The sequence below is a fragment of the Tachyglossus aculeatus genome, chromosome 21, assembly GCF_015852505.1.
Source record: "Tachyglossus aculeatus isolate mTacAcu1 chromosome 21, mTacAcu1.pri, whole genome shotgun sequence".
Classification (NCBI taxonomy): Eukaryota; Metazoa; Chordata; class Mammalia; order Monotremata; family Tachyglossidae; genus Tachyglossus; species Tachyglossus aculeatus.
The window spans coordinates 10,577,663-10,592,312 of record NC_052086.1 but is presented as its reverse complement, the minus strand read 5'-3'; the positions used below and the strand labels follow the sequence as shown (position 1 = coordinate 10,592,312).

At 55.2% G+C, this 14,650-nt stretch overlaps 1 protein-coding gene across 1 annotated transcript; it reads right to left on the bottom strand.

The window, feature by feature from the left end:
* Positions 1-72: 72 nt before the first annotated feature.
* MPG (N-methylpurine DNA glycosylase) lies at positions 73-13,949 on the bottom strand. The gene is made up of 4 exons (XM_038763378.1): positions 13,918-13,949; positions 9,162-9,386; positions 4,507-4,711; positions 73-498 (listed from the first exon to the last, which is right to left on the bottom strand). Exons 2-4 carry the CDS (start codon positions 9,369-9,371, stop codon positions 122-124), a joined length of 792 nt encoding a protein of 263 aa, XP_038619306.1. The 5' UTR covers positions 9,372-9,386; positions 13,918-13,949; the 3' UTR covers positions 73-121.
* Between the last annotated feature and the right edge of the window lie 701 nt (positions 13,950-14,650).

Below are 14,650 nucleotides of genomic sequence, written 5' to 3'. Positions count from 1 at the left end.
CCAATGCAGGTGGGTTCAGGGGCGCGGCCCGGACGGTTCAGGAAGAGCTGCCCCGGTTACACAAAGGCCTTTATTGGTTCCAACTCTTAAAAGCCACGGGCGTCGCAGGCCCGCCACCCAGCTAGGATTCCCCGGGCAGCCGGCGCTCGGCCTCTTTGTCCAGCACGCTGACGCAGGCGTGGCCGCGGACGTAGAAGCGCAGCGGCTTGAGGGCCCAGTCCCCGGCGGCCTCGACGCCGATCCTGGCGGCGGCCACCACGGCCCCCGGGCCGGGCGGCTCGGCCCCGGGCTCCATCCAGAGGGCCGCGTCGTCCGCCAGCTGGCGCCGGTCGAAGGTGCGGTCGATGGCCAGGGCCTGGCACAGCTTGGCGGGGCCGTTGCAGAGGTCGCGGTCGCGCAGGGCCTTCCCCCCGCGCCGGCGCAGCCGGCGGTGGTCCCGCATGGCGGCCAGGCCCTCCAGCGGCTCCAGGGCCCGCAGCAGGACGCAGGCCCCGGCCCCTGCCGCCGGATGGACATGCCCACCTCAGACGGGCTGCCGCCCACCACCACGCCCACGCCTCTCTCCCCTCGGGTGGGGCCCAGGACGGGCCATCACGCCAGTGACCGCTCACCCGCATCCCGTCTCCAGCCTGGAAGTCCCTCCCCCTTCACAACCCACAGTCCCCCGCTCTCCCCAACCTCAAAGCCCTCCTAAAAATCACCTCCCCCAAGAGGCCTTCCCTGACCACACCCTCAGTTTCCCTCCCCGCAGCGATGACTATGCACTTGGCTGCATATCCCCTTAATACCCCATACCCACACCACTTCCATCCACATCCTCATACTCTGCTATTTCCCCTCTCCCTGATTAATCCGTTTTACTGCCTGGTTCCCCCTGTAGATTGTAAACCCTGAGCGAAGGACACTTGTCTACCAACTCTGTTTGATCGGGCTCTTCCTACGGTGCTCTGCAACCAGTATGTGTTCAGTGAATACCGTTGATCGATCGATTGGTTTTTGGGAGGAGCCGTGCCAGGGTCCCTGGTGCCTCCACTCTCCTCCTCCCTTCCCCCTTCAAGGGTAATAATAATAATAATAATGATAGCATTTATTAAGCGCTTACTATGTGCAAAGCAAGGGTACTGGAGAGCTACAGCGAGGGCGGCCCTGCCCCTGCGGGTAGATGGAGAGCAGCGTGCCCCTTGCCGCTTGTCTCGTGCCTGTCGATGCCCACCCTAGTAACAGACTGATCCTGCCCCCCATAGCCAGGCCAGAGGGCCTCTTGGCCCGTGTACCAGCAGGCCTCTCCCCTGGGCTCTGGGTTTTGGGGGGCAGGGGGGCCGCCACAGGATGGGTGGGACAACAGGGGTCTGGGCCCTCCGGGGCATGGCGGAGGGGGCTGCTGGGGCTGAGTGGGTATGCGCACAGACACCCAAGGGAGGGGGCCTCAAAGTCAAGGGGAGCGGGGACAGTGTGGAGGGAGGGGAGGGAGGATCTCCCAGAGCTGAGCCTTGCTTTCCGGTGGCGGGTGGGGGCCAGTGAAGCTGCGGGTGGGAAGGCGAGATCCTGGAAAGTCCCGGCAGGGCGGGAGCCGTGGGCACAAGGGCCTCCTTTATCCCGACCGACCGTCTGGGCGGGATCCTCCAGGCCGGGAGCGGCTCTGCCAGGCCGCCGCCCACGGCGGTGATGGCCTGGGCTGCCTTTCGGAGGCGACGCTGGCTGAACCCCATCTCCGGGCAATGCCCAGTCCCCCCCCAACCCTGCCCGCTCTTCCCTCTCTGGTCTGAGCCCCACCCTCTCCCCCCAATCCCTGCCCACCCTCCAACCCCGGCCCGGGCCCTACCCGCTCCCCGCCGACCCCTTCCCCCTGCCCCCTCCCCAGGGTCACGAGTCACAAAGTCAAAGGGAGAGGCTGGACGAGGCCTAGAACGGTCATCCCATCCGGCCTGCCGCAGACCCACTCAGTGGGGATGGACGGACGGAAGGATAGAAGGGCGTTAATTCTGTGGCCCAACCAATGCTAGGTGCAATTTGTCATGAAAAGTGTTCGAGTCTTATTTTCGGCACTTAGAACAGTGCTTTGCACATAGTAAGCGCTTAATAAATGCCATAATTATTATTATTATTAAGGGGCAGCGGTTCACCCTAGCCGTTTTAGACAAGCTGAGTCATCGGTGCCTCCCCCGGCATGCCACCCCTTGGGGTCGGGTCCAGCTGGGTCACCGAGGCCTGGAATGTGGTTGGACATAGATCTGGCCAGACCCGCCCCCACCCTGCCCGTCTCCTCCGACACTGGGCCCTACTCCAGAGGAAGCCCCAGCCCGGGGTGTGGGGACCCTCAGGGAGAAACTGAGGACGCCTGTGGTGGCCAGTGAAGCACCCCACCCCATCTCACGCTGAGAGCAGTCCCAGCGGCTCCAAGCCGTCCCGGGGCCCACCCATCCACCCCCAGCTGCCTCCCCACTCCAACCCCAAAGTCGGGAGGAGGCACGAAGAACGCCCCCCCATCCCACCCCACCCCACCCCTGTGTTCCACCCGGCCAGTCTAACCACCTTTCCAATTCTGCCCTCAGGCCCCACCTCACCCCACCGCCACCTCCCACCTCCATTTCCGGCATCCCGGGCACGGGGCCCAGGGGTTTCCCAGTGGGCACGGCCGCGCCCCACCCCCGGGCATGCTGTTGGTGCCGCGAAGCCCTCCCGCCGGTCCAGCCAGGCGGCTTCCGGGGCCGCTCACGGCGTGGGGACCACTGCCGACCCCTCCCTCGATGCCCAGTCGCGGCCTACTTCCCCGCCACCCTCGGTTTCTCCACCAGCCCCCGTGGCAGGAGGAGGAGGGGTGGACACATGCCCCACCCGTCCCTCTCCCGGCTCCGTGATGAGGCTGGTTTGGGGCCAGGGGGAGGGGGTGCCCGCTTCCGGCCCAGATCACCTCCCCCACCGCAGCACCCCTGCCGTCGGCTTCTGACTCAGTCTGACCCCAACCGCTACCCGAGCCACACGCTTCACTCCGCCAACCTTCCTCCCGTACCTCAGTCGATCAATGTATTCACGGAGCGAGTACTACGTGCAGAGCACTGTTCTAAGCGCTTGGGAAAGTACGATAGGATAGAATTAGCAGACGCTTTCCCGGCCCATAATGAGCTTACCATCTAGAGGATCTCGTGTATCTCTCCGCCAACGTCCTCCCTCTGGCCTGGAATTCCTTCCCCCTTCATATCCGACAGATCACCACACTCCCCACCTTCAAAATCCTCCAAAAACCTCATCTCCTCCAGGAAGTCCTCCCTGACTCACCTCCACACCCTACATTCCCTTGCGCACTCCCCACCTAGGCACTTGGGTCTGTAGCCCCAAGCACTTCGACCCTCACCCCGGCCCCACGGCACATATGTCCCTATCCTGATATTCTGCCCTTTCCCCTACCTCTAATCTCTTTTCTCTTTCTGCCAGAAGGACTTGGGTTCTAATCCCAGCTCTGCCACTTGTCTGCTGTGTGACCTTGTGCAAGTCACTTAACTTCTCAGTGCCTCAGTTACCTCATCTGGGAAGATGAGAGGTCCTTACGGGACATGGACTGTGTCCAACCTGATTAGCCTGTATCTGCCTCAGCACTCAGTACAGTACCTGGCACATAGTGCTTAACAAATGCCATAAAAAGAACAGTGCTTCGCACATAGTAAGCGCTTAACAAATACCATCATTATTAATACAAAAAGTCTCCTCACTAAACAGTAAAATCCTGGAGGCAGGGATCATGTCTACCAACTCTACTGTCTTGGACTCTCCCAAGCGCTTAGTCCAGTGCTCTGCACACAGTAAGTGCTCAATGAATACCAGTGATTGATTGATTAATTGACACCCCCCCCCACCCCCCGATTCTTTTCTGATTGACACACTAGAAGCGAGGGGGGCTTTTTTTTATAATATCTTTTAAGCGCTTCCTATTTGTCAAGCATTGTTCTAACTAGTCAGGTTGGATGGAGTCCATGACCCACACGAGCCTTCCAGTCTTGACCCCCATTTTTCCGATGAGGGGAACTGAGGCCCAGGGAAGTGAAGTTGCTTACTCAAGTTCACCCAGCAGCAGACAAGTGGCTCAGTGGAAAAGAGCATGGGCTTTGGAGTCAGAGGTCATGGGTTCAAATCCCGGCTCCGCCAATTGTCAGCCGTGTGACTTTGGGCAAGTCACTTCACTTCTCTGGGCCTCAGTTACCTCATCTGTAAAATGGGGGTTAAGACTGTGAGCCCCCCGTGGGACAACCTGAGCACCTTGTAACCTCCCCAGCGCTTAGAACAGTGCTTTGCACATAGTAAGCGCTTAATAAATGCCATTAAAAAAAAAAAAGTGGCGGAGCCGGGATTAGAACCCAGGTCCTCTGACCGTCAGACCTGGGCTCTATCCGCTCGGCCACACTGCTTGTCTCTTCCTTCCTGCTGCCCTCCTGGCTCTGCCCTGCAGACCTCCCACCCGCCTACCCGCTGGTCTACCTGCCTGCCCACCCACTGGTCTGCCCACCTGCTCACCTTGGCTGGAGATGTTGAAGCAGAAGTGCATGCCGTAGATGAGGTAGACGTACAGCGTCCCGGGGCTCATGAACATGCCCTTATTGCGCGGCGTCTGCTTGCCCCCTCTGGAGTGGGCGGCCCGGTCCTCGGGACCCAGGTAGGCCTCCGTCTCCACCACCCGTCCGCGCAGCTCCTGCCCGTCAGGGAGCCTCCGGACCAGCACCTGAAAAATACATCCAGGCCAATGCCAGCCTTCCCGCTGGACCTCCATCTTATAATAATAATGCTCGTATTCGTTAAGCGCTATGTGCCCAGCGCTGTTCTAAGCGCTGGGGTAGATACAAGGTGATCAGGTTGTCCCACGTCGGGCTCACAGTCTTCATCCCCATTTTACAGATGAGGGAACTGAGGCCCATCTCGCCCCTGGGGAACTGTGGGAGACGGGGAGGGTCTCCCAGCAGAAAGCCTAGGGTTTGGGGGGGAAATCACTTCACTTCTCTGTGCCTCAGTTACCTCAGCTGTAAAATGGGGATTAAGACTGTGAGGCCCCTATGTGGGACAACCTGATCACCTTATAACCTCCCCAGCGCTTAGAACAGTGCTTTGCACATAGTAAGCGCTTGATAAATGCCATCATTATTATTATTATTATTACCACACCGGCCCTCTGGACTGTGCCCTACTTTGTTCAGGCTGTGTAGACCCAACCATGGTCTGGGCCTTTGGCTAGTGGCCCACTTGGCCCCCTCTCTCTCTCCTTCCCATTCTAGTGGAAGTCCCTTGCAGGCAGGGAACAACATATCTGGTGATTTTAATAATAGTAGTAATAATTATGGTATTTGTTAAGTGCTTCATATTGTGCCAGGCACTGTTCTAAGTGCTGGGGTAGATACAAGATAGGTTGGACACAGTCCCTGTCCCACGTGGGGCTCACACTCTTAATCCCCATTTTATTCTATTTATTTTATTTTGTTAGTATGTTTGGTTTTGTTCTCTGTCTCCCCCTTTTAGACTGTGAGCCCACTTTTGGGTAGGGACTGTCTCTATATGTTGCCAATTGGTACTTCCCAAGCGCTTAGTACAGTGCTCTGCACATAGTAAGCGCTCAATAAATACGATTGATGATGATGATGATGATAGTTCAGGAAACTGAGGCCCAGAGAAGTGAAGTGTCTTGCCCCAGGTCACACAGCAGACAAGTGGCGGAGCCGGGATTAGAACCCGTGACCTTCTGACTCTCAGGCCCAGGCTCTAGCCGCTAGGCCATGATGGTTCTCGGTAGTGCTAATGCTGTTGTACTTCCCCAAGCGCTTAGTACAGCACATTGTCCCTAGTGGGTGTTCAATAAATACCATGACTACTGCTGCTACTACACCATCCTCTCATTATGTTGCCAATTTGTACTTCCCAAGCGCTTAGTACAGTGCTCTGCACATAGTAAGCGCTCAATAAATACGATTGATGATGATCCTCTCCAGCCCCAACAGGACCAAGGCAGGAGCCCAGGCGGGGACAGATCAGGCCGGGCCGGCCAGCGCCCGGGGTAGACCTTGGGCAAGTCACTTCTCTGTGCCTCAGTTCCCTCATCCGTAAAATGGAGATGAAAACTGGGAACCCCACATGGGAAGGGGACCGTGTCCAATCTGATTTGCTTGCTTCCACCCCAACGCTCAGTACAGTGCCTGGCACATAGTAAGTGCTTAACAAATATCATGATGATTATCATTATTATTATTGTTGTTGTTGTTGGCTAGCAGCCGGGGTGGAGAGAGCCAACGGGCTTCCCGATCTTGTCGGGCAGGAAGCCGCGAGGATGCCGGAAACCGGGGAGGGACACGGTCTCATGGGACGGTCCCCCAGATGCCCCGAGGGCGGCGATCGGCCGGAAATTCCGGAACATCCAGACTGTCCCGGGACCGACAGCCGGCCCCTCCGGTCGGGAGTCTTGGAGAGTGGAGGGGAGGGGGAAGGAGGAGGAGGACCAGGAAGGGTAGAGGAAGAGGAGGAAAGGGTAGCCCGTCGCCCCTTATCCTGCCCGCTGTCGCCCGGTGCTGCCCCAGTCCACCAGGCCGGGCCCACTGCCGCTCTGCCACCCCTCCTCTGTGACCCTTGGCGATCCGGCCTTCCTCCTGAGGCCTCGCTGGTCGAGGTCACCGGTGGGTGACCTCCCGTTTGCCCTGCCCGATGGGCTCTCTCCCCTCCCAAATCCCCCAGGCCTATGGCTTTTCCCTCTCTGACCTCTGCCCCTTCACCTCTGACCCCTCACTCTCTTTCAACCCTCACACTCAACCTGCCGATTATTTCTCCGATCTGCCCTTCCTTTCCACCCGCCCGGTAACACGACCCAATGGAAGGTGATCGGGCCTGGTGGCCAGGGGACCTGGTTCTAATCCTGTCTCTGCCAGTAGCCTGCTGGAAGTCATTCCCATTCTCTGTGCCTAAGTCTTCCCTTCTGTAAAATGGACCTGTTCTCCCTCCCCCTTAGATTGTGACCCCCATAATAATAATAGTGATGGAATTTGCTAAGCTCTCACTGTGTGCCAAGCACTGGGGTAGGTACAAGGCAATCATGTTGTCCCACATGGGGTTCACAGCCTTAATCCCCATTTTACAGATGAGGTCACTGAGGCACAGAGAAGTTAAGCGGCCTAATGGACAGAGCCCGGGCTTGGGAGTCAGAAGGACCTAGGTTCTAATCCCAGCTCTTCCACTTGTCTGCCGTGTGACCTTAGTCAAGTCACTTCACTTCTCAGTGCCTCAGTCTGCAAAATTCGGATTCAATACCTGTTCTCCCTTCCACTTAAACTGTGCACCCCATATGGGATCTGATGAACTTGTATCTATCCCAGCGCTTAGTCCAGTGCTTGACCTCATAGTCAGCGCTTAACAAATACCATTATTATTATCGGATTTATCATCATCGAGCTCTCACCATCTCCCAATTAGACAACTGCATCAGTCCAGTCAAGCAATCAGTCACATTAAATTGAGCGCTTATTGTGTGCAGTGCACTGTACTAAGCGCTTGGGAGAGTACAACAATAAACAGACACATTCTCGGCCCCTAGTGACTTTACAGTCCACAAATCACCCACTTCTCTCCTCAAAACCCAAGCTCCTCCCAAGGAAACCTACTCCCTGTGGCTCCTTCTCCTCATTCCCGCCCTCGGGATGCCCACCCTGCCCCACATGGGGCTCACGGTCTTCATCCCCATTTTTCAGAGGAGGTCACTCGGCCCCAGAGGAGTGAAGCGACTTGCCCAAGACCACAGCAGGCAAGCGGCGGAGCCGGGATTAGAACCCAGGTCCTTCTGACTCCCAGGCGCATACGCTCCTTGAAGGTGGGGATTGGACCTACTGACAATATCGGACTCTCCCAACCACTCAGTCCAATGTTCTGCACACAGTAAGCGCTCAGTAAATACCACTGAAGGGCAATCACCCGTTCCTTAACCGCGGTTGTCTCTGGAGGACCCATCTGGAGTCCTCTTCTCTCTTTTCATTCATAAATTCATTCATTCAATCGTATTTATAAAGAGCTTACTGTGAGAAGCTGCATGGCTTCTATTTATTTTTATTAGTGATGTGTATATATCTATAATTCTATATATTTATAATGATGCTACTGATGCCTGTTTACTTGTTCTGATGTCTGTCTCCCCCCTTCTAGACTGTGAGCCCATTGTGGGCAGGGATTGTCTCTCTTTGTTGCTGAATTGTACTTCCCAAGTGCTTAGTACAGTGCTCTGCACACAGTAAGCGCTCAATAAATACGATTAAATGAATGAATGAGTCAGAGGTCGTGGGCTCTAATCCCAGCTCCGCCACTTATCAGCTCTGTGACGACAAGTCACTTAACTTCTGTGTGCCTCAGTTCCCACATCTGTAAAATGGGGATTTATTTTATTTTGTTAGTATGTTTGGTTTTGTTCTCTGTCTCCCCCTTTTCGACTGTGAGCCCACTGCTGGGTAGGGACTGTCTCTATATGTTACCAACTTGTACTTCCCAAGCGCTTAGTACAGTGCTCTGCACACAGTAAGCGCTCAATAAATACGATTGATGATGATGATGATTAAGACTGTGAGCCCCACATGGGACAACCCGATTACCTTGTATCTATCCCACTGCTTAGATCAGTTCTTGGCACATAGTAAGCGCTTAACAAATACCATCATCATTATTATTATTATTACTGTGTGTACAGCACTTGGGAAAGTACAATACAACAATAAACAGTGACAGTCCCTGCCCGCAACGAGCTCACAGTCTAGAGTGGGGGAGACAGATATAGCAATACAAGTAAACATACATCAATACAATAAATAAAATAACTGATATGGATGTAAGTGCTGTGGGGCTGGGAAGAGCAAAGGGAGCAAGTCAGGGCGACGCAGAAGGGAGTGGGAGATGAGGAAAAGTGGGGCTTGGTCTGGGAAGGCCTTGTCACTTGTCAGTCACTCTCCCAGGTCACGTCACCTGTCCCGCTGCTCCACGAGGACAAGCCAACTCTCCCGATGACGGACCCCCCAGCCCCAACTTTGCCAGCCAAGCCCACCACGGACCCCGGGGGCTGATCTCGTCGGACGGCCGGGTCCTGACATGGGCAAACCAGAAAGAGAGCAGCGGAGGCTGGTTCTGGGGGGTTTGGGGTGTCGTCGGTGGGGCGGGTTTACCTGGCCCAGGAGAGCCCGTGCCAGGGCGATGGCAGGCTGGTTGAAGAAGTCCATGCCCAGTCGGGCCAGGCGGCTCTCTCCGGTGAAATAGATGCTGCGTTCCGGAGCGGGCTGGGGTCGACGGTGGGCCGGGACCCCTGCCGCGGGGGCCTCGTCCCGGACCGGCTCTCCGGCCTCCGCCGCCGACTCCCTCAGACGCTTCCTGAGCATCGTTCCAGGACCCTGCTGTGGGAAACAGAGATCTCTGAGCCCCGATGAGGTGAGGCCTCGGGACCCCGGGGACGGGGAGGCCACGGTCCTCTGGGTGGCCGAGGGGGTGGAGTTCGGGGAAGAAGTTGGGGAAATCAGTCCATCGATCGAGTGGACTAATGTAAGCAGAGCGCTGTACTGAGCGCTAGGAGAGGTCGTCGAACTAGACTGTGAGCCCCATATGGGACAGGGACTAATAATTATAATAATAATGGTGGCATTTGTTAAACGCCTACAGCGTGCCAGGCACTGTACTAAGCGATGGGGTGGATACAAGCAGATTGGGTTGAACACAGTCCCTGTCCCCATTTTCTGAGAATGGCTTCATTCATTCACTCAGTCGTATTTATTGAGCGCTTACTGTGTGCCGAGCACTGTACGAAGAGCTTGGAAAAGTACAAAACAGCAATAGAGACAATCCTTGCCCACAACGAGCTGACTTTATCCGTGGAACTCCATCCCCACTCCTGATCCACTCTCTGCTTCCACTACACCCCAGCTCGCACTCGTTGTTCCTCTCCAGCCAACCTACTCAGCGGGCCTGCTTCTCATCTCCCACCATTGACCTCTTACTCTCACCCTCCTACTCTATAAGGGAAACAGCAAAGCTCAGTGACCAGAGCCGGGCTTAGGAGTCAGAAGGTCATGGGTTCTAAACCCAGCTCCACCACTTTGCTGTGTGGTCTTGGGCAAGCCACTTAACTGCTCTGCGCCAAAGTTACCTCATCTGTAAAATGGGGATTAAGACTGCGAGCCCCACGCGGGACAGGGATTGTGTCCAATCCGATTGGCTTGTGTCCTCCCCAGCGCTTAGTGCAGTGCCCGGCACATAATAACAAATACCATAATTGTTATTATTATCTGGCAGGACTGCTGCTCTCCCCCATCTTCAAAGCCCTCCCGAAATCCCATCTTCCCCCGTTAGTACAGACACCAAAATAAAATATGACAGGGAAGGGGGAAGCAATTGAGTTAAAAGATACGTACTTAAGTGCTGTGGTAAGATAGGGGTGGAATTGTCCAAGTGCTCGGGTGATAAGTGGTGCAGTAGGATGGAGAGAGGAGAGATTAATCAGAAAAGGCCTCCTGGAGAACTGTGATTTCAGAAGGGTTTCGGAAGTGGGGAGGGTTTTTTATGGTAGCTGTTATTCTTTCATTCATTCATATTGAGTGCTTACTGTATGCAGAGCACTGTACTAAGTGCTTGGAAAGTACGATTCGACAACAAATAGAGACAATCCCTACCCAACAACGGGCTCACAGTCTAGAAGGGGGAGACAGACGACAAAACAAGTAGACAGGCATCAATAGCATCGATATAAATAAATAGAATTATAGATACGTACACATCATTAATAAAATAAATAGAATAAATATGTACAGATATACACAAGTGCTGTGGGGAGGGGAGGGTGGTAGAGCAGAGGGAGGGAGTCGGGGCGATGCGGATGGGAGGAGGAGCAGAGGAAAAGGGGGGCTCAGTCTGGGAAGGCCTTCTGGAGGAGGTGAGCTCTCAGTAGGGCTTTGAAGGGAGGAAGAGAGCTAGTTTGGCAGATGTGAGGAGGGAGGGCATTCCAGGCCAGGGGAAGGACGCGGGCCGGGGGTCGACGGCGGGACAGGTGAGAAGGAGGCCCAGTGAGGAGGGTAGCAGCAGCAGAGGAGCGCAGTGTTTGGGCTGGGCTGGAGAAGGGGAGAAGGGAGGTGAGGTAGGAGGGGGTGAGGGGATGGACAGCTTTGAAGACAACGGTGAGCAGTTTTTGCTTGATAAACTGTTAAATGTCTACTACATGTCGAGCACTATTCTAAGCACTGAGGTAGATACAAATCAGTCAGGCTGGACACAGTCCCTGTCCCACATGGGGCTCGTGATCTAAGTAGGAGATAAAACTGATTTTATTTTTTCTTTATGGTATTTGTTTAGCGCTTACTATGTGCCAAGCACCGTTCTAAGCGCTGGGGTGAATACGGGGTAATCAAGGTTGTCCCACGTGGGAATCACAGTCTTAATCCCCACCCTCACCCCTGCTGCCCCAAAGGTGGGCATCCCCCTGCCGCGGGGCCCAGGGACTGTGGGATGGGGGGTGGGGCAGGGTGAGGCTGGCAGGGGCGGCTCAGCCCACCCAGTCTGCCCAAGGCCAGGAAGGTGGTTGGCAGAGGCAGATCCGGGATGAGAGGGGGCGTGGGCGTTGACCGGACGGGAATGGGGCAGGGGCCGGAATCGGAGCCAGAAGCGCGGGAGGAAGATCCTGTTTCCCACTGGGCCGGATGGAGCCGGGCCGCCCACCAGACTGGAGCCACCCCGGGGGGGTGCCGGGAGTCCAACTTGGCACAATCCACAGCTGCCCTGGTTCGGGGAGAGGCGGGCAGGGGTCTTCGCATAGGCCACTACTAGGGGGTGTGGGGATAGATTGGGGGGAACCCAGGGGCCCGACCTGGCACAGTCCACACTGGGCCAATACTAATAATAATAATGTTGGTATTTGTTAAGCGCTTACTGTGTGTCAAGCACTGTTCCAAGCGCTGGGGGAGATACGAGGTCATCGGGTCATCCCACGTGGGGCTCACGGTCTTCATCCCCATCTTACAGATGAGGTCGCTGAGGCAAAGACGAGGTGAAGTGACTTGCCCAAAGTCACACAGCTGACAAGTGGCAGAGCTGGGATTTGACCCCGTGATGTGGGGGGAGCCAGGGGATCCTGGCACAGTCCGCTGTCGGGGTGTGGGGGATCAGCGTGGGTTAATGGAAAGAGCCCGGGCTTGGGAGTCAGAGGTCATGGGTTCTAATCCCGGCTCTGCCACTTATTCAATCGTATTTATTGAGCGCTTACTGTGTGCAGAGCACTGTACTATGCACTTGGGAAGTACAAGTTGGCAACATATAGAGACAGTCCCTGCTGTGTGACTTTGGGCAAGGCACTTCACTTCTATGTGCCTCAGTTACCTCATCTGCAAAACGGGGATGAAGACTGTGAGCCCCATGTGGGACAAACTTGTATTTCCCCCAGCACTTAGAACAGTGCTTGGCACATAGGAAGCGCTGAACAAATACCATCATCATTATTATTATTAGATTAGGGGAAGCCCAAGGACCCAACCTGGCACAGTCCACAGCTGGCCTGATTTTATCCTTTGGAGCAGGGGGGGAACCCTGGCAGAGTCCACTACAGGGGGTGGGGAAGATGGACAGGGAGAAATTAGGGGAAACCCAAGGGAGGGCCCAACCTGGCAGAGTCCATAGCTGGACTGGGGAGGCCTTCCCAGACTGAGCCCCCTCCTTCCTCTCCCCCTCCTCCCCCTCGCCTTACCTCCTTCCCCTCCCCACAGCACCTATATATATGTATATATGTTTGTACATATTTATTACTCTATTTTACTTGTACATATTTATTCTATTTTATTTTGTTAATATGTTTTGTTTTGTCGTCCGTCTCCCCCTTCTAGACTGTGAACCCGCTGTTGGGTATTGACCGTCTCTATATGTTGACAACTGTACTTCCCAAGTGCTTAGTAAAGTGCTCTGCACATAGTAAGCGCTCAATAAATACGACTGAATGAATGAAGGAGGGACCTTGGCACAGGGCACTGCAGGCCATAAGGGAGAGACTGCGGGCACATTAAGGGCCCAACCTGGCACAGTCCATAGCTGGCTCCCTTTTTCCTCTCCTCCTCCCCATACCCCCTTGCCCTACCTCCTTCCCCTCCCCACAGCACTTGTATATATTTGTACAGATTTATTACTCTGTTTTACCTGTACATATTTACTATTCAATTTATCTTAATGCTCTGCATATAGCCATAATTATTTTTGTTCTGACGGTACTGACACCTGTCTCCATGTTTTGTTTTGTTGTCTGTCTACCCCTTCTAGAGTGTGAGCCCGTTGTTAGGTAAGGACCATCTCTATCTGTTAACGATTTGTAATAATAATAATAATGGCATTTGTTAAGTGCTTACTATGTGCCAAGCACTGTTCTAAGCGCTGGGGGGATACAAGGTAATCAGGTTGTCCCACGTGGGGCTCACAGTCTTCATCCCCATTTTTACAGCTGAGGGCACTGAGGCCCAGAGAAGTGAAATGGCTTGCCCAAAGTCACACAGCTGATAAGTGGAGGAGCCGGAATTAGAACCCATGTCCTCTGCCTCTCAAACCAGTGCTCTTTCCACTAAGCATCCTGTCCCAAGGGCTTAGTACAGTGCTCAGAGCCCAGTAAGTGTTCAATAAATATTGATTGATCGATACCGACGTGCTGAGCACAGCCTAATTGCTTAATCATCACTGACTGTGGGGCTCACAGTCTTCATCCCCATTTTACAGGTGAGGTAACTGAGGCCCAGAGAAGTTACGAGACAATAATAATAATAATAATAATGACGGCATTTTGTAAGCGCTTACTATGTGTAAAGCACTGTTCTAAGCGCTGGGGGGATACAAGGTGATCACGTTGTCCCACAGTCATAATCCCCATTTTACAGATGAGGTAATTGAGGCTCAGAGAAGTTAAGTTACCTGCCCAAGGTCACACAGCTGACATGTGGGGGAGCGGAATTAGAACCCATGACCTCTGACTCCCAAGCCCGCGCTCTTTCCACCGAGCCACAATGCTTCTCTAACTTCCCAAGCGCTTAGTCCAGCGCTCTGCACACAGTAGGCGCCCAATAAATACGACTGAATGAAATGAATGAATGACTGACACAAAGAGGGGAGGGCCCTGGCGCAGCCCACTGCCGCGGGGGAGGACGGGGAGGGCCCCGTGCCCAGCTTGGTCTGATCCACAGCCGGGGGCGGGGGGGGAGGAGGGGAGAGAAACTGATCCAATCACAGCCGGCGAGGGGGGAATCTGATCCAATCACAGCCGGCGAGGGGAGGGGATTGGTCCAATCACAGCCGGCGGAGGACGGAGGAGCGGTGTAGGGGGGCGGACTGTTCCAATCCGCAGCCGGCGGGGGAGGCCCAGACTAATCCAACCCACAGCCTGCCGCGGGGCGGGGGGGGGCAGACTGATCCAATCCACAGCCGGCCGGGGGGGGGTGTCAGACTGATCTAATCGGCCGGGGGCGGGGGGAGGCCTCTTACCGAGGAGGAGGCGGCGGAGGCGGCGAAGGCTGAGGCGCGCAGGACCGGAAGTGACGCAGGCCCCGCCCTCAGGAGGGGGCGGGGCAGGGGAGAAAAGGGCGGGAAGAAGATCAGGGGGTGTGTGAAGAATAATAATAATAATAATAATAATGGTATTTGTTAAGCG